At 45.2% G+C, this 27,861-nt stretch overlaps 2 protein-coding genes across 4 annotated transcripts in view; both read left to right on the forward strand.

Moving 5' to 3' along the window:
* The window catches only part of POLR1B (RNA polymerase I subunit B), a 35,941-nt gene extending 26,102 nt beyond the window's left edge, over nt 1–9,839 (forward strand). Inside the window, exon 15 of one of the 2 annotated variants that reach the window (XM_049857649.1) lies at nt 389–9,837. In XM_049857649.1, coding sequence (XP_049713606.1) covers nt 389–1,271 — 883 coding nt within the window. In that variant the 3' untranslated portion in view covers nt 1,272–9,837. Of the gene's footprint in view, nt 1–388 lie in introns of both variants that reach the window. The other variant, XM_049857650.1, reaches the window with a different exon arrangement.
* An 8,476-nt stretch (nt 9,840–18,315) lies between these two features.
* CHCHD5 (coiled-coil-helix-coiled-coil-helix domain containing 5) lies at nt 18,316–26,831 on the forward strand. 2 transcript variants are annotated; one of them, XM_049857661.1, is made up of 5 exons: nt 18,316–18,515; nt 19,589–19,729; nt 19,813–19,978; nt 22,223–22,272; nt 24,883–26,831. In XM_049857661.1, coding segments are annotated over exons 1-4 (333 nt in total). In that variant the 5' UTR covers nt 18,316–18,513; the 3' UTR covers nt 22,247–22,272; nt 24,883–26,831. The 2 variants fall into 2 exon arrangements, with proteins under 2 accessions (XP_049713618.1, XP_049713617.1); XM_049857660.1 differs by lacking the exon at nt 24,883–26,831 and having other exon boundaries at nt 18,323–18,515; nt 22,223–24,238.
* The last annotated feature ends 1,030 nt before the right edge of the window (nt 26,832–27,861 follow it).

Below are 27,861 nucleotides of genomic sequence, written 5' to 3' on the forward strand. Positions count from 1 at the left end.
TGGAGGAAAAAACGGTAGCTCAGTTACTGTCAGTTGTGATTGAATTGGCATTGCGTAAATGAGGCAAGAAAGTTGTGTCTAGTGTACTGCCTCTGTTTTTCTAACATCTTGTTTGTTAAAATTTATGAGAGTTATCTGTGATTTATTTTAAAATGAATTCTAACTTGACCATCTTTCTCATACATGTTAGGAATATTTCCAAGCTAAAACGTTGAGTTCAAAATGAATTCTTATTTTACCTTACCTTACAACAACATTGGTTTCAGTAATTGATCTTCTTAATAGTTTTTCGGTTGCCTGTGCTCCTAGTATTCTTTTAACAAAACTTAAGTATTTCTGTAAGTTTAAACAAATGGTTTGACTTTTTATACGGTTTATTTTTTCCTAGGAGTAAAGAAAATTGTGTTGTAGATAACATCAAAGTGTGTAGTAATGATACTGGAAGTGGAAAGTTCAAGTGTGTGTGCATCACCATGAGAGTCCCTCGGAATCCGACCATCGGAGACAAATTCGCCAGCCGACATGGGCAGAAGGGCATTTTGAGCAGGTTGTGGCCAGTTGAGGACATGCCCTTTACTGAGAGTGGGATGGTCCCAGACATTCTCTTCAATCCTCATGGTTTTCCATCCCGCATGACCATTGGCATGTTAATCGAGAGCATGGCAGGGAAGTCCGCAGCATTGCACGGTCTCTGTCATGATGCTACACCCTTCATCTTTTCAGAGGAGAACTCTGCCTTAGAATACTTTGGTGAGATGTTGAAGGCTGCTGGCTACAACTTCTATGGCACCGAGAGACTGTATAGTGGCATCAGTGGGCTAGAACTGAAAGCAGACATTTTCATAGGTGTGGTTTATTATCAACGCCTACGCCACATGGTCTCCGACAAGTTTCAGGTTAGAACCACAGGAGCCAGAGACAAAGTCACCAACCAACCTATCGGGGGAAGAAATGTGCAGGGTGGAATCCGTTTTGGGGAGATGGAACGAGATGCTCTTTTAGCTCACGGTACATCTTTTCTGCTTCATGACCGCCTCTTCAACTGTTCTGACCGTTCAGTAGCCCACGTGTGTGTAAAGTGTGGTAGTTTACTCTCTCCGCTGCTGGAGAAGCCACCCCCTTCGTGGTCTGCCATGCGCAACAGAAAATACAACTGTACTCTTTGTAACCGCAGTGACACTATCGACACCGTTTCTGTGCCTTACGTTTTTCGGTATTTTGTAGCTGAACTGGCAGCAATGAACATCAGAGTGAAACTGGATGTTGTTTAACTTGATGCTGGCCTTTTGGTTTAGGAGATGTATCAGATTAAAATAAAACGTCAGTTTAATTTTGTGAAGATACCGTAATTTAGGTTATTTTTGAGTTTCTTAAGGGGTGTTAGAACTCTCAGTCAAGACCTGGCAACTGACAGTTCAAGGCTTCTCTTCTCTCTGGTGTAACAACTACTGTCTTAGTCATCTAGTGCTGCTGTAACAGAAATACCACAAGTGGATGTCTTTAACAAAGAGTTTATTTTTTCACAGTACAGTAGGCTAAAAGTCCAAATTCAGGGCATCAACTCCAGGGGAAGGCTTTCTTTCTCTGTTGGCCTTCTCATCAGTCTTCCCCCAGACTAGGAGCTTCTTCATGCAGGAACGCCGGGATCCACAACCAATCATAAGGATGATGCAGAACCCGGCAGCGTTTCATTTTCTTCCATTGTGCATGGAGTCACCATGATTTGCGGGCTGACAACAACAACAGAAAACTATTTCTTCCTACTGTCATTTTCCCTGAACCTGAAGGACTTGTTTCAGTGTTCCCTGCAGTGTTCTTAAGCGTTCTTAGGTGAAACCAAATCATCCATGTGGGCTAATTTTGCCTCACTCCAGAGGCAATACTTGTGAGTTTTGGCCCAATGCCCAGTGTATTATGAGGTTTTTCCACTTTGGCAGGTGGGAACACTGATGACTGTGAGCTGAAGCAGTTTGTTTATAGGCACACTGTGAGCTGAAGACTGGAGGGGCACCCTCCAGAGATCTCTGTAGTCCTTTCTCTGCAGGCTTTTACTCTTCAGTACCCTGCCTTGTAGGTTGGTAGCTGCCGTGGCCTCCTGTTTCCAACTCTGCCTCAACGCAGGAAGACCACTGGGCTGTTCTGGATGCTCCCTGTTCTGTGGCCTGGAAGCTTCACACATAAGCTGGATCATTAGTAAGTCTCACCTCACTGGTTTCCTGTCTCTCTTGGATCACTCTGTGGCGCTATTTGTTTTCCAGTGTCTGAAATCTGCTGTCTCACATTTTGTCCAGATTTTGGTTTCCATCAGGAGAGTTAGTCAGCTCCTTTTATCTCACCGTGGCTGGAAGAAGCAGCAAATCTGCCCTGTAGGATTTTTGTTGTTGTTGTTTTGTTTTTAATGTTTTAGATGAGAATGAAAATCTCATTGAATGAATAGCAGAGTAGTACATTTTAAGAAATTTAATTCCCTAAAACATGTTAATCAAAACATAAGCACTGAGTATAGTGCTTACTGAGAATTATTTTTGAAAGAAGAACTTATTAAAAAATTGGAGATATACCTGATAACATACTGCCAGAAATTAAATTTTTTTTTCCCTTGATATACAACTGGAGGGCATTTTGGTTGTAAGTGTTCTGATTTGAGACAAAATAACCTCAGGCCAGTGCTCTCCACCAGCTCACTCGTTCTGAGGACAATCTAATTAGAGCTTTGCTGTTGGCGCCTGTGTTTTCACAGCCCCCTCCATCTCCACTGTCTTTTCTAACGCGGTCTGTACAGAATTACTGAAGAACAAAAGGAAAATTTCAAGAAGTCTGGAGAGTATATAGTTTTCTCAACTTCCTGAAATCTTCTGGATTCTTCAATAAGATGATAAGGTTCAGAGGGATGGACAGGTAAAAATGTGACCAGATGGGAAAAAAAAGGGAAATGGCTAAGATGAAGGAGTACTGCCTAAGACACTAGTAGAATTTGACATCCTTACCGGAAGCACAATTATAACTTAAAAAGTAGATAAAATTCTCAACGATAGATATCTTCGGTATCTAGTGTTGCTATAACAGAAGTGCCACAAGTGGGTGGCTTTAACCAACGGAAATTAATTTTCTCATAGTTTAGGAGGCTAGAAGTCTGAATTCAGGGTACTGGCTCTAGGGGAAGGCTTTCTTTCTAAAGGAATGTCCCTGTCTTTTTGAGCCTCTGCTGCTTGTGATCTACATTTGGCTTAGCATCTGTCTTCTCCCATCTCAGCATGTTAGCTTGCATTTAATCTCCTTTTTTTTTCTTATCTTATAGATTGACTTAAGATACACCCTACACCAGTCCTGCCTCATTAACGTAACAAAGACAACTCATTCCAAATGGGGTTATAACCACAGGAATAAACCCAAACCAAACCCGTTGCCACCAAGTTGATTCTGACTCACAGCAACCCTATAGGACAGAGTAGAACTGCCCCCTAGAATTTCTAAGGAGCAGCTGGTGGATTCGAACTGCTGAGCTTTTGGTTAGCAGCCAAGCTCTTTACCACTGCACCACCAGGGCTCCAACCACAGGCATGGAGCTGAGGAATTATAACACATTTTCTGGGGACATAATTCAATCCGTAACAATAGAGTGGAGGTATTTTTATTTTACAGCCCTTCAAAACTTACTGATAAAATCCAGTCTCCTCTTTAGTTATATTTGATTAAGCACCCAGACATCAAGCATACTGCCAAAGATTTGTGAGATCTGGTCTGAAATCAGAAAGCTGCTGAAAGCTGCTGACACTTGCCTCACCACAGTGTCTTAATTAGAGCAACTGTATCTGGAGGCATAGACTGGTCAAAGGAGAAGTCAGTGTTTCCCTTTAGTGCATGCGCTCTCAGTGGGGTGATACCGCCTTCACTGGAGCAGAAGTTGCTTTTTTGGAGGGGCAAAAAATCTTATTCCTTTTATGTATAAAACACAGACATACAGTTATTCAGTATCTCTGGTATTAAAAATTTCATTGGCAGAGCAATTAAGAAAAAAAAGTTTAAAAAGGCTCCCTGGGGGGTTATAAAAAAAAAAATTGAGAAAACTGACATGCCATTTGGTTTCTGGCACCCTGACACCCAGGTGAAGTACACTTACAAAGTGACACAGGGCAAGGAAACAGACCCTGTGTCTTTGAGGCTTTGCTGTAAGCTATATAATTTGAAATGTCAGAAATATGGGAGCATATTTCCCCACAAGGAAATAACACATGGAGAGGGAGTGCTGTCATGCCATCCCGCAAGAAAGATTTGACCCTCGTCAGAAATGAACAATAAGAATCAATATGGAACACATGAATAAAAGCAGGGATACAGGAGCTGGGAAGAGAGCAGACATCCTCCAGTGTATCAGGTATCAGAAATCTTGCACATGGTTTCTTCAAGAACTCAAGGAAGAAATAACTTGTAAGGAAACTAAAGCAGGTGAAAAGTTAGAGAAAAAAAAAATGGGAGAAGAAAATTACACAGATGATTCCACCTCTGGTAAGGCCAAAGAAACAAATCTGTCACCTCTTTTCCTGCTGCCTTGTGGAGCTTCCTTCTTCCTTAAACCAAACTCACTGCCATGGAGTTGATTCCGACTCAGATCAGCCCTATAGAACAGAGCAGAAATGCCCCCATGGAGTTTCCAAGGCTGTAATCTTTACGAAAGCAGACTGCAAAGTGGCTGTTTGGCTCAAACTGCCAACATTTTGGTTAGCAGCTGTCTTAGGCTGAGTTCTGTAGAAAAGCAAAACCAGTGAAGTATATTGTCTTAGGCAGGGTTCTCGAGAGAAGCAAAACCAGTAAAGCGTATAAATATGTACACATAGATTTATATCAAGGAGATGGCTCACAAGATTGTAGAGGCTGAAATGTCCCAGGTCCATGGATCAGGACAGAGGCTACTCCTGATTCACGTAGCCGCAGGGGCTGGCAAACCCAAGATCAGCAGGTCAGAAAGCAGGGCTCTTGTTCACAGGCTGTGAAGATAAATGAATCCCAGGATGGCAGGCAAGACTGCAAGGCTTCTGATTCACGTAGCTGCAGGGGCTGGGGAGCCCAAGATCAGCAGGTTGGAGAGCAGGACTCCACTCACAGTCTGTGAAGATCAACAAATCCCAAGATGAGCAGATAAACTGATACCTCCTTTCCATGATGGAAGTGGTACAATGTAATCAACTTGCCACCAGGTTGTTGGCTGATCACCTTGAGGCATGGTGCCATATCAGGGACTCAACGTTGGTCTCTGCTGCTGGTAGATAGGGCACTTAGCAGTAGCTGTGGTTGGGTAGCCAAGTCAGCCTTGGTGAGCAGAAGTCCGTGTCTTAGTCATCTAGTGCTGCTATAACAGAACTCCACAATTGGATGGCTTTAACAAAGATAAATTTATTTTTTCACAGTAAATTAAAGTAAGCTAAAAATCCAAATTCAGGGCGTCAGTTCCAGGGGAAGCCTTTATCTGTCAGCTCTGGAGGAAGGTCCTTGTCATCAATCTTCCTCTAGATTAGCAGCTTCTCTGTGCAGGAACCCCGGGTCCCAAAGGATGCACTCTGCTCCCAGCACTACTTTCTTGGTGGTTTGAGGTCCCCAACTCTCTGCTTGCTTTCCTTTTCTCTGTTGTAAGATAAAAGGTCGTGCAGGCCGCACCCCAGGGAAACACTTTTTGCATTACATCAGTGATGTGACCTGAGCAAGGGTGTTACATCCCACCCTAATCTTTAACCACAGGCAGAGATTGTTTTATAACACATAGGAAAATCATGAAATGGAGGACAACCACAGAATACTGGGAATCATGGCCTGACCAAGTTGACACATTTTGGGGAGACACAAATCAATCCATGATACATATATACATACATACATATAAGCAGAGAAGGAAATATCTCAAGGAAATGGTCCACGCAGTTGTAGAGGCTGATAAGTCCCAAGCTGGAGGATTTTCCTGACTCATGTAGCTGCAGGGGCTGATGAACCCAAGATCTGCAGGTTAGACAGCTGACCAATGGCTTACAGGCTACGGAGGCTGACAAATCCAAGATGGAAAAGTAAGGCAGAAGGCCGCTGGCTCACAGGCTGCAGAGGCTGATGAATCCCAAGATCGGCGTGCAATAAGGCAGGCAGCTGGCTCAAGTACCAAGAACTGGAGGTCACATGATGATGAGCCGGATGCAGGATCCAGAGCAAGCAAACGAGCTTTGCTAGAACGTCCACGTATATATTGGATGCAGGTCACACTCCCAAGGGAACTCACCTTACAATTGATCACATTAGATCACGTCATGGAGGATGACTATCATTACCTAACTGCCAAATTATATCATTGCATAAAACAACACCATTACATTTAACTGCCAAATTACATCATTACCTAAGTGCCAAATTATGTCATTATATAACTGCCAAGCCACTGAGAATCATGCCCCAGCCAAGTTGATACACAACCTTAACCATCACAGCAGCGAAACACTTAGTTGTGCCACCAGGTCTCCTCTTGGTAAGGGTAGATGAGACTATTTGGATCCAATTCTCACACAGAATTAGAAAAGCTGGCCCAAGTATTTTTTTAAATCAGTTTAAAGATGTCAAAGAGGTACTAGTACAGTGAGGAGCTGTGGAGCCAGGTCCAGGAAAGTGGGACTCAGAAGTGAGCCCCGCACTCTGAGTCTTCTCCTCAAACTGAGTTCCATTTCTAAAACAGCATGAGGTGTTTTTAGAACACAAATATGTCTAATGAAAGGGAAGAGCTACATCCAAAATTGAATGATATGTATCTCAATAAATGGATGATTGGAAAAACACAAAGGAGTGTATGTTTTGAAAAGAAAAGGCTGTACTTGAGATTGAATGATTAAGCGTCTCTATATATATGGTTGCTATGAGTGGGAATTGACTCGACAGCAGTGGGTTTGGTTTTGGTTTTATGAGTGGATTGTTGCTAGAACGCCAACTAAAGCAAAGTGCTATGCATAAGGCTATATTTGATGTTTCTGTATGAACAGTGTTGGTAGAACACACACGATTGTATCTATTGAGCAGAACATGCTGTACATCAGATTGAATACTTTGTCTATAACAAGGATCCGCAAATTTTTTCTGTAAAGGGTCAGATAATGAATATGTTCAGCTTTGCTGACCAGATGCTGTTTGTCACCACTACTCAAACGGGCAAGATCAGCCATTTACAATAAGCTGAGTGTAGCAGTGTTACACAAAACTTTATATATAAAAACTGGATTTGGCTCAGGGCCATAATTTACCAACCCTTGAGCTATAGAAATGATAGACCATGGCGCAAAAGGAAATACTCGCAATCACTAGCCATTAGAGAAAGGCACATCAAAACTACAAATGAGATACCATCTCATCCCAACATTACTGGCATGAATAAAAAAAAAACCTTTCAGCCGAAGATGAGTCAGGCCCATAAAACAAAATGAGACTGTCATGGATTGAATTGTGTTCCCTCCAAATATGTGTCAACTTCGTTTGGCTATGATTCCATTTTGTGTGGTTGTCCTCCATTTTGTGATTGTAATTTTATATTAAAGAGGATTAGGATGGGATTGTAACACCCTTATCCAGGTCACATTCCTGATCCAATGTAAAGGGAGTTTCTCTGAGGTGTGGCCTGCACTACTTTTATCTCTCAAGAGATAAAAAGGAAAGGGAAGCAAGCAGAGAGGGGGGACCTCATACCACCAAGAAAGCAGTGCTGGGAGCAGAGCACATCCTTTGGACCCAGGGTTCCTATGCAGAGAAGCTCCTAGGCCAGGGGAAGACTAATGTCAAGGACCTTCCTCCAGGGCCTACAGAAAGAGAAAGGCTCCCCAGGAGCTGACGCCCTGAATTTGGACTTCTAGCCTACTAAAAAACTGTGAAAAATAAATTTCTCTTTGTTAAACCCATCCGCTTGTGGTATTTCTGTTATAGCAGCACTAGATGACTAAGACAGAGACTAAATGGGCACACCAGCCCAGGGACAAGGACCAGAAGGCAGGAAGGGACAGGAAAGCTGGTAATGGGGAACCCAAGGTCAAGAAAGTGTTGATGTGAGGTTGACAGACTGTGGGTAGAACACAAATCAATGTATCTCCTCATAAAAATGAACTGTACAACAGATATGTGTTTCTAGAAATTGTGAGTTGGTAAAACAAAAAATAATGTATTTATTGAAAGGGAAGGGTAATAAAACTGAATGGTATGTTAGATAGGTCTATGACTGCTGAAACACAAAATATACTCAAAGGAAATCCATATTCAAGATTGAACTCTAATTTATTTCTGTAACAGAACAAAGAAATGTATCTAATGAAAGAAAAGAGCTATATTCAACATGGAATGATACAGAGTATCTCTGTGAATGGAGTATAAAACAAAATGTATCTTCCCAAAGGAAATGTACACAAGAATGAATAAACGATTGGCACCTTTTGCAACAGAGTATCTCTGCATGAGGAAAATGCTATAGACATGATTCGGTTATATGCTATGTAGCTCTATGAATGGGGTGCTTGCTACATATTTTATGTCTCCATGAATGAAGAGTTTGTAAATATAAATGAATGTACCTCAAAATAAAAAAAGGTGTCTGTGAAAGGAAAGACCTATGTTGTTGTTGTTACGTGCCGTCAAGTCGGTTCCAACTCATAGCGACCCTATGCACAACAATGAAACACTGCCGGGTCCTGCGCCATCCTTACAATCGTTGTTATGCTTGAGCTCATTGTTGCAGCCACTGTGTCAATCCACCGCAATGAGGGTCTTCCTCTTTTCCGCTGACCCTGTACTCTGCCAAGCATGATGTCCTCCAGGGATTGATCCCTCCTGACAACATGTCCAAAGTATGTAAGACGCAGTCTCACCATCCTTGCTTCTAAGGAGCATTCTGGTTGTACTTCTTCCAAGAGAGATTTGTTTGTTCTTTTGGCAATCCATGGTATAGTCAATGTTCTTCACCAACACCGCAATTCAAAGGCGTCACTCTTCTTCAATCTTCCTTGTCCATTGTCCAGGAAAGACCTATACACAATATATATTATGACTTTCTAAGGTATTGCTAGAACATAAATGAATTTATTTTCTCTAAGATCGAATGATAGGTTACTTACCTCTATGAATTCAGTGTCTGTATAACAACGATAAATTTACCTAAGGAGATTGAGTGACATGTGTTTTGTCTCTTGGTAGTTTGTGAACACAAATGCATGTTATTAGAGTGTTGGTAGAATATAAGCCAATGTGCCTATTAAAAGGAAAGATCTAGAAACAGGGCTGAATAAAAGGTTATTTTTCTATGAATGGATGGCTGGCAGAACAGAAATGATGGTATACTGAAATAAATTGCCACAGACAATACTGAATGATGTTTGTATCTCTATGAATGGAGTGTTGGTGAACACAAATGAATAGATCTACTCAAATGAAAGTAGTATACACGAGATCCAAGTATACATCCCAATAAAAGAAGCACTAGGAGAACATAAGCAAAAATTCTACTTGAAGATTAAGTTACATGTTATGCATCTTTGTGAATAGAGTGTTGGTAGAAAACAAGTAAACATATATGCTGAAAAGAAGGCTCTATGCAAGACTGAAATGTATGCAATGTATTTCTATGAGTGGAGTCTTATTAGGACACAAAGTATTTACTGAAAGGCTACATGCCCTCTGAATATAGTGTGTATCTCTATAAAGGTAGTGTTGACAGAACACAATCTAATGAATGTATTAAAAGGAAAATGCTATAAACGTTTGAATGTTATGTATCTCTATGAATGGATTGTTGGGTAGAATACAAAAAAGCTATCTGCTGAAATAAAAAAAACTATCCAAAAGTTGAATGCTATGTGATGTATCTGTATGAATCAACCTACTAAGAGAAAACTTTAATACACAAGAATGAATAATAAGTTATACGTGTTTGTGAATGGAATTTTGGTAGCACACACACTCTACCTACTTTAAAAAAGAGAAAGTTAAAATATTGAACTTAGTATTGTGTATTCCTATAATGGAGTTTTGTAGGATACAACCCTGACAAAACAGGTAAAAACTATTCACAAGATTGACTGATATAAATGAATGGAGCGTTGGTAAAACACAAATGAGCATCTCTGCTGAAAAGAATGAGCTATATAAGACTAAATGGGCTAAAAAAAAGATTGACTATATCTACTTAAGGGAAAGTGGTAATCGCAAGATTGAATGGTATTTTGTCTATCTCTGAACAAAGTGGCAGCCAAGCACTTAACCACAGCACCAACAGGGCTCCTCAAAATGTTAGTGGGACACAAATAAATGTATCTACTAAAAGGGAAGTTTTATACACAAGAATGTATACAATAATTCTATAAACAGTATTAATAACACAGAAATATGTCTTCAGAAAGGATTTTACTATAAACAGAATTTTATGATATTTATGTATCTTTAGAAATGAAGTATTGGTAATATACAAACACCACCAGTTAGTGTCTTAAAACAATCATTTGTTTTGCTCATGACTTTTTGTGGCTCAAAATTGGGTCCTGAAGTTCTTTGTCATTAGCCACTTGGCTAGTCAGGAAAAATGGAACACAGCTGAAAGAGTGTATCCCCTCATCATCCCCACAGCTGGAGTTTTGATACCTCTGGGGCTCCTCAGGACTGTCCCCCAACTCTACCATGCCTCTATAAACCCAAGATCTGGAGAAGGGAGAACTTCCAGGAAAAGGCAGTATGGAAAAACCCAAGAGTTGAAGGTGGTGGGTGAGGCCACTTTGGGGGACAGAAAGAGCCCTGGACAATCCAGGAGGCCCTATTCTAGTCTACAGTATCCTTCTCAGAACATCCCTCCCGCCACGTTTTTTTTCAATTAATTTTTATTGTGCTTTAAGTGAAAGCCCACAAATCAGGTCAGTCTCTCATACAAAAATTTACATACACCTTGCTATACACTCCTAATTGCTCTCCCCCCAATGAGACAGAACAGTCCCTCCCTCCACTCTCTCTCCTTGTGTCAATTCCGGCAGCTTCTGTCCCCCTCTGCCCTCTCATCTCCTGTCCAGACAGGAGATGTCAACATAGTCTCATATGTCTACTTGATCCAAGGAGCTCATTCTTCACCAATATCATTTTCCATCCCATATTCCAGTCCAATCCCTGTCTGAACAGTTGGCTTTGGGAATGGTTCTTGTCTTGGGCTAACAGAAGGCCTGGGGACCATGGCCTCCAGGGTCCTTCTAGTCAAAGTCTGACCATTAAGTCTGGTCTTTTTACGAGAATTTGGGGTCTCCATCCCACTGCTCTCCTGCTCCCTCAGGGGTTCTCTGTTGTGTTCCCTGTCAGGGCACTCATCAGTTGTGGCTGGGCACCATCTAGTTCTTCTGGTCTCAGACTGATGTAGTCTCTGGTTTATGTGGTCCTTTCTGTCTCTTAGGCTCTTAATTACCTTGTGTCTTTGGTGTTCTTCATTTTTGCTTGCTTTCGGTGGGTTGAGACCAATTGACACATCTTAGATGGCCGCTTGCTAGCATTTAAAACCCCAGATGCCACTCTCCAAATGTTTTCTCCAGAATGTTTTCTTAATAGGTTTTATTACGCCAATTGACTTAGATGTCCCCTGAAACCATGGTCCCCAAACCCCCGCCCCTGCTATGCTGGCCTACAAAGTATTCAGTTTATTCATGAAACTGCTTTGCTTTTGGTTTAGTCCAGTTGTGTCAACCTTTCTTGTATTGTGTGTTGTCTTTCCCTTCACCTAAAATAAAACTTATCTACTATCTAATTAATGAAAACCCCTTCCCTCCCTCCCTTCCTCCCCCCTCTCGTAACCATCAAAGAATATTTTCTTCTCTGTTTAAACTATTTTTTTAGTTCTTATAACAGTGGTCTTATACAATATTTGTCCTTTTGCAACTGACTAATTTCACCCAGCATGATGTCTTCCAGATTTCTCCTTGTCATGAAATGTTCCACGGATTCATCATTGTACTTTATTATTGCATAGTATACCATTGTGTGAATATTCCATAATTTATTTACCCATTCATCCTTTGATGGGCACCTTGGTTGCTTCCATCTTTTTGCTATTGTAAACAGTGCTGCAATGAACATGGGTGTGCATACACCTAGAATATCCCCTTTTGAAAATCACCTATGCACCCAGGCACTGGCCTCCCTGAAACCACCCCCATCAATCCCTGCCATGTGCCCTCTCAGGGGAATGAGGCTCAGGACTCTTTCCTGCCAGTTTGTAGATTATCTGGTCAAAGTCCTTTCTGGGCTGCCATTCCTGGTGGGCTTCAGTCTGGCCAGGGTACAAAGCACTGGGCTAAAACTCCCTCCTGGGTCAGTCACATGCACCTGCGGGCCCTGACACCTACCCCAACACAGTCTGTTGCCCCCATCAGATCTGACATGCCCACATGCCTTGGCCTGTCCCCCTTCTGATGAGCCTTCCAGAGGCCTTTCTCATTCTTTTCATCACACCCTTCCTTTCCAAGGAAATGTGTAAATCTCACATGAAGACAAACTGAAAGATTCTCAGTGCTGTTCTTAGCTAGGCAGTAGGAAGAAGGCAATCATTAACCCTGCCAAGAGGTATTTGCATTTTACAAAGTTACTTTTTAACCCAAATCAATTGCTAATTAAAGGGGTAGGTAGAGTTTTTGTACATTTATTTGTTTTCAAGTGTTCTTGTCTCCAGGATACCCTGCACAGAGAGTTAAATACCCACACTAGGACCCTACCTCAAGAAAGAACCAGCCTGAGGAGGGGCTTCTTTTTTGCCTCTCTGGCTTCTCATTGAATGCCCAGACATTATGATGCTTAGAATTACCTTGGGAAACTTATTAAAAATGCAGAGTCCAGGGCCCCTCCCCAGGGATTCCAGGACTGAGTTTTTGAACCAGCTTCTTAGGGGCCTCTGTGGCTGAGGGTCCGTGGCTATCCCATGAGTCAGAGGCCAGGACCAAAGGTAAATACCAAAAAAACAAACCCATTGCCCATCGAGTCAATTCTGACTCAGAGTGACCCTATAGGACAGAGCAGATCTGCCCCCATGGAGTTTCCAAGGAGGACCTGGTGGATTTGAGCTGTCGACCTTTTGGTTAGCAGCCATGGCACTTAACCACTACAGCACCAGGATTTCCCAAAGGTAAATGAGCCCTGCAAATCCTGAGAGCCCTGAGAAATCAGCCTGCCCGGCTGCACTGGAGACAGCTCCATGACAGGATGCAGAGGTGCCTCGAAAAGTGGGGGATCAGTGAGATCCTCTACGAATAGGACTTTGGGAGACCCCGCTCACTTTTTCACTCTAGGGGAGGAAGCAGAATTCCTCTAGGAATTCATTAAGAGAGCAACATGCAAACCAACAAAAAAGTATGGTAATGTTATGTGTTGTGTACAAGTATTTTGTTTACACAAAACGCTGAGTGGGTGGGCAGTGCAGGGTTGAGAGAGACAGGGACCTGGGGGTCGGGGGGAGGAGAGCAAACACCTCGGACGACTAATGGCTGTCACACAACAGCCTGACCCCTGCACTAACTGACCTGGCTAACTGCCCATCCACACTCTTAAGCAAGGACATTTTGGCCTTTCATAAACTCTTCACCTCTTCTAGATTGACTTTCTACAGTTATGACAACGTCTGCCATTTAATGAGGCCTACAAGTACGGTTATCTCCCTTTTAGATGAGGAAACAAGGTCAGAGAATCTAAGTAAAACTGTCTGAGATGATAATGAGTGGTGGAACCTAAGCCTTTAGCCACAAAGCATGCTCCACCACGTCACTATTTCACCTTGAATTCTCTGAATAAAATGACAGTGGGTGGAACACAGAGTTCTTTGACAGTCCTGCACCAGCCTCCTCCTCCCACAGAATAAGCCTGGGCCCCCGCTCTGGATTTGCCCACCTCCTGGCCAGTATAGACTGCTCAGTCATGAGAGGGCAGTAACACAGAACGGGAAGAGCACAGTGTTGAGAGCCAGAAACCTTGACCTAAGTTCCAATTGTGGCTCCTCACGACGCTTCAACAGGAAACCTCTCTAGGTTCAGTCTTTTCATCTGTGATGGTACAATAATAAGGATAACTATGTCACCGGGTGGAAACCCCAGGTTCTTGCTCAGCATGACTCATACTGGCCAATAAATGAGAGACCAAGGTGGGAGAACAGGAAAGACACCTTTATTTCGTTGTAGAAAGAAATGGAGTCAGTCAGAGCTACCGCTGCCAAAACTGCTCACCAAGGGCAGGCAGGTAAGTTACTTTTAAAGTGGTTTACAAGTAGGGGCTTCATACAAGTTACATCGGCAACATTCTTAGTCAGACTACGCAGGTCAGGCCCAACGGGGTTTACACATAACCTCCAAGCAAAAGCAGGATTCAAACGCAAAGCTGGGGGGAGGTGGGTGGAGCCCTGCAAATGAAATGATTTTGCAATATGACACTGTAGGGGAGGAAGCCAGGTAAAGAATACAGCACTGTGGGGGTTGTGTCTCAATTATGCCTGCCTGACTTCTATTGTGAAGATCAACAAAGATCACGTACCTGAAAGCATGTTACAACCGAGAAGGGTAAGATGTTTACTATTAGTATTATTGAGAATTTATCTTCTCTTGATGAGAGCACCCAGCAGCCATTCAGCAGCTCCTCAAAATCCTTTGGGGGCACTAAGAAATATAGATGCTTGAACCCCACTTCCAGAGATGCTTTGGAGATGGGGGGAGGGCATCTGGAATCTATTTTCCAAAGCTTCCTGAATAAAAGCACCAGTATCCAAGGAGACAGGCCCAAGGATGTTTACTGTAGCACTATCTATGGTGGGACCAATCTGACCAGGGAAACAATCAACTCTGGCATGTCCTGACGCATCTGTTTCTACCAAACCAGATGAATGTGCAAGAGGATCCCTCTTGAGAAAAGGGATTTGCAAAGTATGGTTCCATTGTTATGAAAACAAAACTGTGACAACAGAGCCTCCATTCCATATTGTGCTGGGGACCTTTTAATCCTCAAGGTAAACTGCATGAGAGGGAAGACCCCAAGCTGGAAACATGGCTTACTCAGGGTGGGAGAGACTTGTAAATGTTTCTTTATAAATCTTTGTACTGTATGAATAGTTACGGCAAGCATTTATAATTTTTGAAGTGCAATCAGTAAGACCAGAAAAAAAAAGATTTTTTTAAAAGTGATTTTGAAATGCTTCCCGGTTTGGGACACCCGGCTTGGTGGCCATGAGCGTGGGCTCTGACATCAGACACCCAAGCACCAATCCCGGCTCTCCCCACTCCTTTGCCACATTCATGATACATGGCTAAGAAATGAGGTATTTTGGAAAATTAAATAAGCATATATAAAGCATTCACCGCTCTACCTAGCACATATCAAGAGCCCAAAAAGCAGGAGGTGCTGTCATCACCAACATTTTATAATCTTCACTCCTAAAATGAAGGGGTGTGCATAAGGGGAACAGTAAGGGGCCCTCTGAAAGAACTTGAAAACAGAAAAAATAGTAAAAAATTAACAATGCTAAGCAGCTAACATATTTTGAGGATTCCCTGCGTGCCAGGCACCGCGTTAAGTGTCTTCCCCGTACCATCTCACTGAATTCTTACATCTCTATCAAGAAGGAATCATTATTCCCATGTAATTGCCCCTTGAGGGATTCTTATCACCAGGCAAGTTTGGATGCTGGGCTACAGCACTCTTTCTCAAACTGCAATGAATTCACCTGTGGTGTTCTGTAAAAAATGTAGTTTCCTTGGTTTCAACTTCCCTGACATACTGAATCAGAATTGGGAGTAGGGGTAGGGGCAAAAATAAGAGGAAAAAAAAAAAAATCCTGAGTTTTTATGGTTACTCTAGAGTCTGAGAACCACTGTCTTGGTACATAAACACAAAGCTGTGCTGATCCTGGGACAGAAGACTCCTCACTTCAAAAGAACCTGCGTGCTGGCAGAGGAAGGAGGAATGAGAGGCGACCACTGGGGAATGTCAAGGACTCCTTGCTCCTGAATTTCTCAAATGCTCAGATCTCTGAGTCTTCCTGTGACCCACTATTGCTCTGGTTGTATGAGAAAGCGTTCCCATGAGAAATACTTCATTCTGAGGGTGTCATAGGAACACTTGATCTTCTGGAATTCAAAAGAGAGCATCTTGCCTATCTTTTCCCTGCAGCAGAAGGCACAGCTGTACAAGAGGCACCAATCTTGGGGCACCAGTGCATCGGAAGCCCACTCCCCTCTCAAGCTCCTGCTTCATGCTGCCAAGTGGGGCAGCCTCTACCTCATCCTGATACAGGTCCATGAGCGATGCAGCCCCTTCAGGTCTTTGCTCAAATATCACCTAGACACTCCACCTAAAATTGCCACCCTCCCCCAACACTTCCCATCCTCTTCCCAGCTTGACCGTTAGCACTAATTTAGTATATTTTTCTTATTTACTCTGGTTACTGTCTGTCTCCTCCACCAGAATGTTAAGCTCCACTACGGTATAAATTTTTGTCCCTTTTGTATGCTGCTGTTTCCCCAGGGCCCAGAACAGTGCCTGTCACATAAAACCAAACCCACTGCCATTGAGTCGATTCCGACTCACAGCGACCCTCTAGGATAGAGTAGAACCGCCCCCACAGAGTTTCCAAGGGGCACCTGGCGGATCTGAACTGCCGACCTCTTGGTTAGCAGCCGTAGCACTTAACCACTATGCCGCCAGGGTTTCCACCTGTCTCATAGGTGGCACTTAGTAAGCACCATACGAATGAGTGAATGGATCTCTTTTATCCTCATGGCAACCCTGTGAACATACGGTTTCATTCACCCCACTCTTACTCTGCCAGGCCCTGTGCAGCACGTAGAGGATAAGAGGTGACATGAGATACAAGGCCTGTCCCCTCATGGAGCTCACAGGGTCTTGAAGTGGGCAGAAAATAAGCAAACAAACACACATATGCATTAGTAACAAACTCTGGTAAGGCTATGAATGAAGAGTACAAAGTACTCCATACCAGGTGCTTTGCATGTATCATCTCAGTTTCTTTTCACAATGGTAGGAGTTACAGAGGGAATCAAAACCCAGAGAGACACATTCTGAGATCTCCCATTCAAACCCAGATCTGCCTCACTCCAAACCCCATAGTCACTTAGCTCCCCCTTACATTTGGCCCCTAGAGAGGAAGTTAACAGGTATATTGTTAGGTTCAGACAGCCAGTGGCAGAGTCATCAGATGTCAACTGCCAATCATGGTAGCTCATGGTTACTACCTCCTGTAACAACTCTGTTATCCAGAACTCCTGAGGGTCCAGGTTCTGTGCTAAACCACTCACATGCACTGTGTCCTACGTGAAGGATGTCCCTGTCATCATCCCCATTGTAGAGACCAGCATACCCGAGACTCCAAGTAGTTGTCACTTGCGCAGTCAAATAGCTCATGTCTCACTTAAACACGATGATTGACTTCATTTCACACTCACTTTGGCTGGAGTCTGGGGCGGTCTCTGAGCACTATATCGCAGGACTGACTGACGTTCTGTTCTCTGACCAAGAAACACCCATGCTCAGCCTTACAGACAAGGAAATCCGTCCCACAGGTCTAGCCTCCCACTTTTGGAAACAACAGTAAGAGACGCTGCCAGTGCAAACAACTTTGTACTTTTTAGCACTGGAAAGTGTGTGGGGGCGGGGAGGAAAGTGACACGTTCTAGCGATGCTGCACACCAGACCTCGTGCTAAATTCTCTAACAGGCACCATCTTACTGAATCAAAATCGCCACAGCAGAAGGAATTAGGGCAGTGACTCGCCCATGGTCGCATAGCAGCAAAAAAAGACAGGATTAAAACCTATGTCTGTTCTGGCTTCAGAATCTATACCAAAGGATAGGAATATAATCTGGGTACCCCAAGCCGAGCAGCTGGGGGGCTCTGGACAGACTGGTCGAGCTCTTGGGGTCACCCCACCCCCGCTCCGTGCACGAGAAGGGCCAGTTCCCTAGAGGACGAAAAGCGCGTGCGCACAGTGGCGACTACGAGCAGCTCGGCATCAGGCATCGGGTTCCCTGTTCCTGAGCTCCAGCAGCCGCCTACCGCGGCGCCCAGCCAAGCCGGGTAGACCCGTCCCGCAAACAGCAGCATGCTGAGGTGTGGCAAGAGAGCGCTGGCACCATCCCAGAGCCAGGGACCCACACGCCTGCCGCCAGCCGCACAAAGCTCCGCGCTCGCTGTGGTGCAGGCGCACCGATCTACTTCCGGTTATCTACTTCCGGCCGGCTTGGGCACCGCCGTGGCAGGCCGGAAACGGGGAGAGAAAAGGCACCGGAGACGACTGGCGCGTCGCCATTACAGGTGGGGGCCGGAAGTAGAGGAAGGGCGCCGCCATGACGTGCTGGGCTTGAAGGAAATGGGGCTGCTTGCCCGCTCTCTGACCGGAAAAAACGAGGGAGGTCGCACTGGGCGCCGCCATGATAACCTGATACCGGAAAAGGCGGGTCGTTCCTCCCTGAGTGTTACCAGACAGTCACCTGCCACGAGATGTGAGTATCGGGAGTGCGCACCCGGTACCAGCGCTGCATCCTTTCTCTTCCCTAGGAACCTGAACGTTGTTCTGGACCACGAGAAGAACCCCTGACCTCGCTGTCCCCTTTAAGATCCGACTCAGCATTCAGCGTCCTCACTCATAAGCCCCACCCTTCTGGGTGCCCAGGCCCCTCCCTCTGAGCGCTCAGGCACCGCCCCTCATCCTCATTGCACGAGAGGACTTTCAGGTCCCGCTCCTTATTACTCAAACTCCACCCCCAGGACTGCAGATCTGGTCTAGGCTGGTCACACTGCACCTTCCGGACTCCAGACTTGTCCCAAGATCATTAGAACTCCTGGATGTGTTCTCAGAACCCCACGTTCCTCCCCAAGGGTCAGGGGACTATACCTTTTGAATGGTCTAAATCTGCCCAGGCCCGCAGAGCCCACACTAGCTCCTAGATCCCCGTGATCCCCTGGATTCCCAGACCTTGTTCCCAAGAACCCAAGAGCTCCCCGGAGCTACTCCAGGGACCAGTCCTCACTCACGACTTCCAGATGATGCTCCTAGGGTCCTGAGATACACCCAGGACCCCTACACTTACCCCAGGGCCTCAAGTCCACTGCTAGAACCTGTGGCCCTAGGCCTCATCCCTAATCCTCTGGCCAGGAAACACTTCCCCAAGACCCTACATCCCACTTCTTGGACCCCTAGTCCTCACTTTCAGGACCTCCGAACTCATTTACATTAGATCGCACGTATAGGGCGCCAAACCTTCTCTTTGTGACTTCCAGGTATACTCTTAGGATGCCCCTGACATCACCTTGGATGCAGGAGCCTTCTTTCAGGATCCCAAGGCCTGCCTTAGAACAACCAGACCTAGTTTTAGGGCCTCCACAATCTCCCCGGGAGTCACCAGCCTGCTCCATGACTCCCAGGGCTCAGGCCTCACTTTTACACCTCTCTGGCCACATCCCAGGATCCCTTGGACTTCAGATCTGCGCAGGACCCCTCGTCCTATCTCAGACCCAGATGAGGTGTCTTTGTTTGCTTTCCCTAGAATGATCCTTAGCCTTCTCTGTCCCACAGGCAGGCAGCCCTGGAGGTCACTGCCCGCTACTGTGGCCAGGAGCTGGAGCAGTATGGTCAGTGCGTGGCGGCCAGGCCTGAGTCATGGCAGCGGGACTGCCACCACCTCAAGATGAGCATTGCTCGCTGCACATCCTCACAGTGAGTGTTGGGCAGGGTGGGGCAAGGTTGGGGTGGGCAGTGGAGCGGGGTCTCTCAGGCTCTGAAACACCCTTCCGCCACAGCCCAATCATCCGCCAGATCCGACAGGTCTGTGCTGAGCCTTTCCTGGCCTTTGAGGAGTGTCTTCGACAGAACGAGGCAGCTGTGGGCAACTGTACAGAACATGTACGCCGCTTCCTGCAGTGTGCTGAGCAGGTGCAGCCTCCACGTTCACCCACGACCATGGAGGTAAGGGGAGGCTCACCTGTTCTTTCAGGTCCCCCCATCCTCCCACACCACTCCCCTGCTCTTCCCCCTTCATCCTTACCTCCTTCCCCCTAGATTCAAGCTTTCACTGTACACCAGAACATGATCGTCTCTTGCCATGTCCTAGCCTGTGCCACTGCCCTCCACCAGAATACCTGCCCCAGCCCTCTTCCTGCTCTCCCTGATTCGCCTCTTGTCTTGCCTTCACAGTGGACAGAGCAAGTATTTAAGAATTGGAATCTAGTCATTACATCTTTGCTTAAAGCTCTCCAGTGGCTTCCCTTAGACACTTGGAACAGAATCCCTGGTCCTTGCTGGGTTCTGTTTGGTCTGCCCAGGCTGACTTCCTCCACATCCTCCCTCACACACACACTCCCTTGTGTTCTCTCTCTTCCTTTCTCAGTGCCTCTCAGCTGTACTGGCTAGTGGCTGAGGTAGGAGCCTGGAGAGGGAGAGCAAAAGAGTTTTACTCTTCAGCGTGTACAGTATATAAACATTTACAGTTATCTGTGATACTAGGATTTTATGGATGGGGGGAATGAGGAAAAAAAGATTGAGAAACACTAGTTTAGATGTTTACTGCCTCCCTCGCTGGACTGTGAGCTCCACAGGCAGGGGTCACATCTTTCCCCAAACAAACAAAGAAAAACCAAACCCTTTGCCATCGAGGCGAGTTGATTCCAGCCCCCTCCAAAGTCTGTCTCACCTGCTCTCCTCTGCAGCCTTATCTTCTTTCACTACCAGACCAGTTTTTTCCCAGACCTCCATGTTCTAGCTTACCCCTTTCATCTGTTCTCTGTCATGGTCCCAGAGCGAACTCAGGAAATCTGACTGTGTACTGCCCCTCCTTAAAAACCTTTCCATGGCTCTTCGCACCAGGCCCAAGTCTAAACTCTTGCACAGCCCACAGGGCCCTGCAGGATGTCAGCCCTGCAGGCCTCTGGCCCCACCTCTCCCCACTTCCACTTCAAGCTCTAGGTTCCAGCCTCAGTCAAATGCTCAGTTGCTCAGTGCTTGTCTTTCCTCTTATAAGGCTTTTGTCTGTTTCCCTCTGCCTGGGCTGTCCTTCCTAGCCAATCTCCTTGCTAATTCCTATCCTAGCTTAAATGTCAGCTTCCTCAGAAAACCTTCCATGATGCCTCAAACCCTTCCCTGGGCTCCATCCATCATACCTTATATCCTGCTGTTTTATAACTGCTTTCCTGCCCATTGCCTGCTTTGGGGGACTTCTTGGCTAATGACTGGGGAGACATCCTTCTAACCAGCCCCTGAAGTTACTGGTTCTTTTTAAAAGGCTGGGATAAGTGAAAGGTTCAGACCCCAAGAGCAGACACCAGCTGGAAGGATTTTTAATTCTCCTCAGAAAGCATTCATTCATGATTGCATATTGTCCATGCTAGTTTCTCAGTCGTCTGTTGATGAACGGTCTTTCAGGTTTTTCGGGCATGTGAACATTAAAGATGCCCCCTCCCATCTCAGGGCCATTTGTTTCTTCCCTGCCTGGGCAAGCAACCCGCCTTACCCTGGTCTCCCTGTGGCCACCCCTGCCCCCCACAGTCCACCCTTCCCCAAAGCCAAATGAGTCTTTAAAAACACAAGTTAGGTCACGTCACATCTCTCCCCTTTAAAGCCCTCTCCTGCTCCCCAGTGTATCAGGTAGCACCCAGCTCCTCCCTGGCCCATGTCCGTCCCAGTGGTAGCATTCCAGTTACAGCTTTTCCTCTCTAGTTTGGGACGCTGAGATTCGGGCCTCCTCTAGTCTGTGTCCTACAAAATAGCAAACAGACTTTCTCATCAAGCACGATAGAAAGACTTTGTGTTACATCACGTGTTTTTGTAGCTGACAGAGTATTATACATATCCTCCAAGCCCCCAACACTTCTGCTCCTTACCATGTTCTGGTTTATCACCAGTTGACATGGTTTTGTTCATTTGTGGGCTGTCCCTCTCCACTTGGGTGTAAGCTCCCCAGAACGTTCGCCTGTTGTGTCCCTGTGACGTTGTCAGGCACACAGCAGGGTGCTATCCCTGTTCTCTGCATGACAGTTCACTGTGGCTGACTTGTTCACATGGTGGGTGGCCAAGGTCGTCGCCTGACACGCTCTCACTCCAGACTGTGGGCTCTGCAGGGGCAGCCGCTGCTGCGTCCATACAGTGTCCCCAGCGGTGATCCCAGAGCTGGGCACAGTAGAGGTGCCAGCAGACGCTGATGTGTTTTCTCCACAGGCACAGCCGCTTCCTGCCTCCTGAGGACTCTGACTGCAGGAAAGCTGGACGTGAGTAACTGACCACACTTGATGCCCCTGCCCCACATAGAGTGGCCTGGTGGCGTCCTGGGTGCAGCTGAGCCCTGGGCGTGGGCCTGGCATCGCTGGACATCAGGACTCCCAATAAATAAAGACTTTGTGTACTGGCTTTGATTTCTGCCTTTAGCACCTGAAGGGGCCCTAGGAAGGTGGGCTGAGAAGAAACCCTGGTTATCTTTTTCCCAGCTTCACCTGATGTGCTAAGGATGGGCTGGGAGGGGGCGAGATGCTTCTTCTGTTCAGGGTTCATACACCCGCCTCTTCTCGTGTGAACTCTGCCAGACATCCACTTCCTCTCTCCAGCTGCATCCATGTGGGCAAAGGTCCTTTCTACTCCGTCGTTTTATTGTTGTTAGGTGCCATCAAGTCAGTTCTGACTCACACTGACCCCGTGGCATTCACCAAATCTTTATTAAGTATTTAGTTGGGGCTTGGGGGCGGGCAGTAAATAACACACCTCTTTCCCTTCTTAGTTCAGAACCAATTAAAAAATGGACCTGGGCATTAGGCAGACAGGGATGAAGATACTGGCTTTATTTTCAAAAGCAGCTGGATTGGAGGATGTGGCTAAGACTTCTGCTACACTGGGCTTCTGAACTGGTTTTGTGTTCCTCCAGAAGCCAACTGTGAGAATTTGAGTACAGGTAGTACATTTGGGAAGTGATTTCAGAGACACTGGTAGGGTGATGGAAAAGTGAGACAGAGAGAGGAAGGCAGCCCATAAAAGGTGCCTTACCAAGCCGGTTAACCACTGTGGGCACCTGGGGCCTGCTTGGAAGATGAGGTGTTCACCCACCAGCTCCCCATCTGTCACTGAGGCATGTTTTCAGGGGCGTTGACTGTCCACACTTCTTGCTTGCCGCAAGCGCAGGCCGGCATGGTGCTGCCACCAGAAGAGAGCCCTGAACAGAGCAGCAGGGGATCAAGTAAGCCACCTCAGCATCCAGAAGAAAGAGCTGAGTGGATCTCAACAGGCACGAACAGTGGCTGTTGCAGCTTCTTGTTTCTCAGGGTTACAAGAAACAGCTGTGGACACAGCTGACTGATTGCTGGGTCCCCAGGAGGGGCAGGTCCTGAAGGACAGAGAGTGAACAGATGATTATGCAAGAGGGAGATCCTGGAGGGCTAGGCTGAGCGATGGAGCGTGCCCAGGTCCTGTGCTCAGATTCCATGTTCAGACAAATCACTCTTGAAGTAACCCCCAATCCGTGGAATTTGGAGGTGCTTGTCAAAACTGATGGAATTGGCCATTTGAAACCTAAGGCTTGTGCTGTAGCTTGGAAAAATGAGCCTGGCCAATTGGAATATTCCGTGGGTATTTGACCACCAAGACACAGGAAGCTGTTCATTGGCTCTAAGAGCCAGGGTGGAAGTCCTGTGTAGTCTGGTTGCAGGAGCCATCAGATGCCATGTGGCTGAGATAAGAGAACATCCAGGTAGTGATCAATTTCTATGGTGCCTGAAAAAGCTGCCTGGGTTCTGGTGGCTTTCTGTTCCTGGCTCCAGTTTCCTTGGGGTGTGGTTTGAACCCTAAATTTCTGTGTAGGTTTTTAGCCAACCCCCTTAGTTTGAGTTGGCTTAAGATGGGTTTCTGCTCCATGCAACTTAAAAAAGTTTGATTAGAAAGGACTGTGCCTGGCCACAAAATGGAGATAGAGACAATAATTTAGAATAACTCCATGGGCTCTTTTCCAATAGGCTACACCAGGTAGACCAGAAGCCTCAAGGACTCTCACGTTTTTATATCACTTTCATCACATTCTCTTGGTCAGAGCAAGTTATTGAGGCCAATACAGATTGAAGGGATAGAGAGACTCTACTTCTTGAAGGGAGGAATTGCAAAGATTTCATGGCCATATATAAACTACCACAAAAGGCATTCATGTTTTCTATTTTTTGTTGTGTCAGTTTTGGTAAGTTGCATTTTTTCTAGAAATTTCTCACGTCATCAAAATTGCCATAAATTTGCTCCTAACACAATTATATTTTTTAGATTGCAGAATATGTAGTGATAGCTCCCTTTTCATTTCTGACATTAGTTATTTGTGCCTTCTTTTTTCTTGACCAGCCTTTGTGTGTGTGTGTGCTTTAGATGAAAGTTTACAGCTCAAGTTAATTTCTCATCCAAAAATTCATGCACATATTGTTATGTGACCCTAGTTGCAACCCCTGTAATGTGACAGCACACCCCCTTTTCACCCCCGGTTTCCCGTGTCCATTCAACCACCTTCTGTCTCTTTCTGCCTTCTCATCCCACCTCCAGAAAGGAGCTGCCCACTTAGTCTCATGCATCTACTTGAACTAAGAAGCACACTCATCATGAGTATTATTTTATGTTTTATAGTCCAGCCTAATCTTTGCCTGAAGAGTTGGCTTTGGGAATGGTTTTAGTTCTGGGTTAACAGAGCCTGGGGGCCAGGCCTTCTGGGGTTCCTACAGTCTTAGTCAGACCATTAAGTCTCTTGACCAATCTATTTTCGACCTTGTTGGTGTGCTGTATTGTATATTTAATAAGCAACATCATGATAAATGGAGATAAGATTGAAGGTGTCATGGATTTCATTTTACTTGCATCCACAGTCAATGCGGAAGCAGCAGTCAAGAAATCAAGCAACACGTTGCACTGGAAAAATCTGCAAAAGACCTTTTTAAAGTTAAAAAGCAAGGATGTCAGCTTGAGGACGATAGTGTGCCTGACCCAAGCCATGGTATTTTCAGTTGTCTCATATGCATGTGAAAGCTGGACAATGAATAAGGAAGACTGAAGAATTGATGCCTTTGAATTGTGGTGTTGAAGAGTATTTAATATACCATGGACTGCCAGAAGAATAAACAAACCTGTTTTGGAAGAAGTACAGCCAGAATGCTCCTTAGAATTGAGAATGGCAAGACTTCGTCTCACATACTGTGGGCATGTTATCAGGAGGGACCAGTCCCTGGAGAAGGACATTGTCTTAGGCTGGGGTTCTCTAGAGAAGCAAAATCAGTAAAGCATATAAACTTATGTATACACACACACGCACATATATATATATATACACCAAACCTGTTGCCTTCGAGTCGGTTCTGACTCATAAGCAACCCTATAAGGCAGAGTAGAAAGGCGCCATACAGTTTCCAGGGAGTGCCTGGTGGATTCGAACTGCCGACCTTTTGGTTAGCAGCCATAGCTCTTAACCACCGTGTCACCAGGGTTTCCGAGTATATATAAACCCAACCCAGTATATGTATAGAGAAAGATTTATATCAAGGAAATGGCTCACATGGTTGTAGAGGCTGTAACATCCCAAGTCTCTGGGTCAGGATAGAGGCTTCTCCTGATTCGTGTAGCTGGAGAGGCTGGCAAACCCAAGACTGACAGGTCAGAGAGCAGGGCTCTTGGTCACAGCCTGCAAAGTTTGATGAATCCCAAGATCAGCAGGCAAGGCAAGACAAGACTGCAGGTAAGCTGCTAGCTCAAGTCCCAAGAACTGGAGGTCAGATGAACAGGAGCCAGCTGCAGGATCCAGAAGGAGCAAAAGCCCATGAGCCTTGCCAGGGTGTCCACTTATTTTTGGATACAGGCCACATGCCCAAAGAAACTCCTTTTCAACTAATCGGCTACCCACAGCAGTTCCAGTCATAGAGATGATCACACTGGTTCAGATCTCCTCATGGAAATGGTCACATCATACGACTGCAAACCACTGAGAATTATGGCCCAGCCAAGTTGACACACAACCTGAGCCATCACAGACATCATGCTTTGTAAAATAGAGGGTCAGTGAAAGAGAGGAAGAACCCCAATGAGATGGATTGACACAGTGACTGCAACCATGGGCTCAAACATGGCAGGCTCAAACAGGACGGCACAGGACCAGGTAGCATTTTGTTCTGTTGTACATAGGATCACTATGAGTGGAAACTGACTCAGAGGCACCTAACAACAACAATTGTACACTTGTTTTTAACTCAATTAACTTCTCTTTTTTTATTTCTTTCCCAAGAGGGAACATTTTTTGTTGTTGTTGCCATGAAAGCATTATTGTTGGTAAGACCTGACAGAATCAATTCTTCACAGTAAAGGACTAATACATCAATATTTTCCCTTTCATTTGCCCATATGGCACCTTAATTGCAGTCTCTGAATCAAGAAATACAATTTTATTCAGTTTCTTAGAGCATGTTTGTTTGTGTGGTATGCCCAAACTAATCCAGGGGTCCCTATTTTCTATTGGTGTTTTTTTGAGGCGGGGGGAGACAAGGAAACATTAAAACCCCTTTTGACTGATTTAGACGTAGTTGCCTATCTCATCCCTGACTTGTGAAATTCAGTTTCCACATGTGCTTTGATACTCCCTTCTCCACCGTGCCCAATCCCAAATTCTTTTCTGCGTTTTGTGCAGTATGCCCTGTTTTGGTTATCTATTTCCCCAATCTGGTTGTGTCCTTCCATCTGTCATTAAAATAACAGTCATGTAGTCTTTCAGTTATATCTGGGTCATACTAGTTGTTTCTATTGTAATCATTCTCATTTTTGTCATCTGAACTGTTAGAAAACATGGTCACAATATCCACAATATTAAAAATTAAGCTAACACTGTTTTGATACAAAGTATAACAGTTACTCTACTGACTGTTAACACAATTACAGTGTGCTTACCTTGCACGTTTAAGTTGCATCAGGGTGATGTGACAAATGATGACTCATTATTGTGAGCCAAAAATTATGGTTGCCAACATCATCGGTCTGGGGAAAAGACAGCAACAGCAACTAAGGAAAGCAGTCAACTTCTAAAAATCTGCTCTGATTTTTCTCCCAAACTCCAGATGTGTTTCTAGCTGTCTACCCAACATCTCTATTTTGATGTCTTAAAGCATCTCTATCTCATCACGTTCAGAGCTGGGCTTCTGATCTTGCCCCCAAACCTGCTTCACCCTCAGCCTTCCCTAATTCAGGCATTTCCATTCTTCCAGCTGCTCACACCAAAGACTCTTTTCTCTCACATGCAATACCCAGTGCACTAGGATATCCTGTTGGCTCCATCTTCAAATACAGCCAAATTCATCTACCTCGCATCACTTCTGTGCTGCCAAATCTGGTACAAGCCACCACCACTCTCACCTGGGTTTTTGCAGCAGCCTCCTCCCTGCTCTCCCTGCTCCCCGATGTGTTTGCAATACTACGGTAAATAAGTAAGAAAATAAAAACAACACATTGCTGTTGAGTCATTCTGACACATGGCGACTCCATGTGTTACAGAGTAGAACTTCTCCACAGGATTTTCTTGGAAGTAATCTTTATGGAAGCAGATTGCCAGGTATTTCTTCTGTTGTGCCACTGTGGGGGTTCACACTGCCAGCTTTGAGGTTAGTAGTCAAGCACAAACCATTTGCACCACTCAAGGACCTTGATACAATAGCCAGAGGGATTCAGGGGATCCTTTTTAATATATTAGACTATAAGTCACTTCTCTGTCTAAAGTTTTCAAAGGGACATCATCACTCAGCGCAAAAGCCAGAGTTCTTTTAGTGGCCTCCAAAGCCCTATGTGATCTGCTGTGAACCCTCTTCTCCCAG

The sequence above is a fragment of the Elephas maximus genome, chromosome 17 (genome assembly GCF_024166365.1).
Source record: "Elephas maximus indicus isolate mEleMax1 chromosome 17, mEleMax1 primary haplotype, whole genome shotgun sequence".
NCBI classification, from domain to species: Eukaryota; Metazoa; Chordata; class Mammalia; order Proboscidea; family Elephantidae; genus Elephas; species Elephas maximus.

Excerpts from the sequence above, each read along its gene's own strand:
- CHCHD5 (XM_049857661.1), top strand. Across the intron at positions 19,730-19,812 it reads GCTCGCTGCACATCCTCACA|CCCAATCATCCGCCAGATCC; the intron begins GTGAGTGTTGGG and ends CTTCCGCCACAG. Across the intron at positions 19,979-22,222 it reads GTTCACCCACGACCATGGAG|GCACAGCCGCTTCCTGCCTC; the intron begins GTAAGGGGAGGC and ends TTTTCTCCACAG.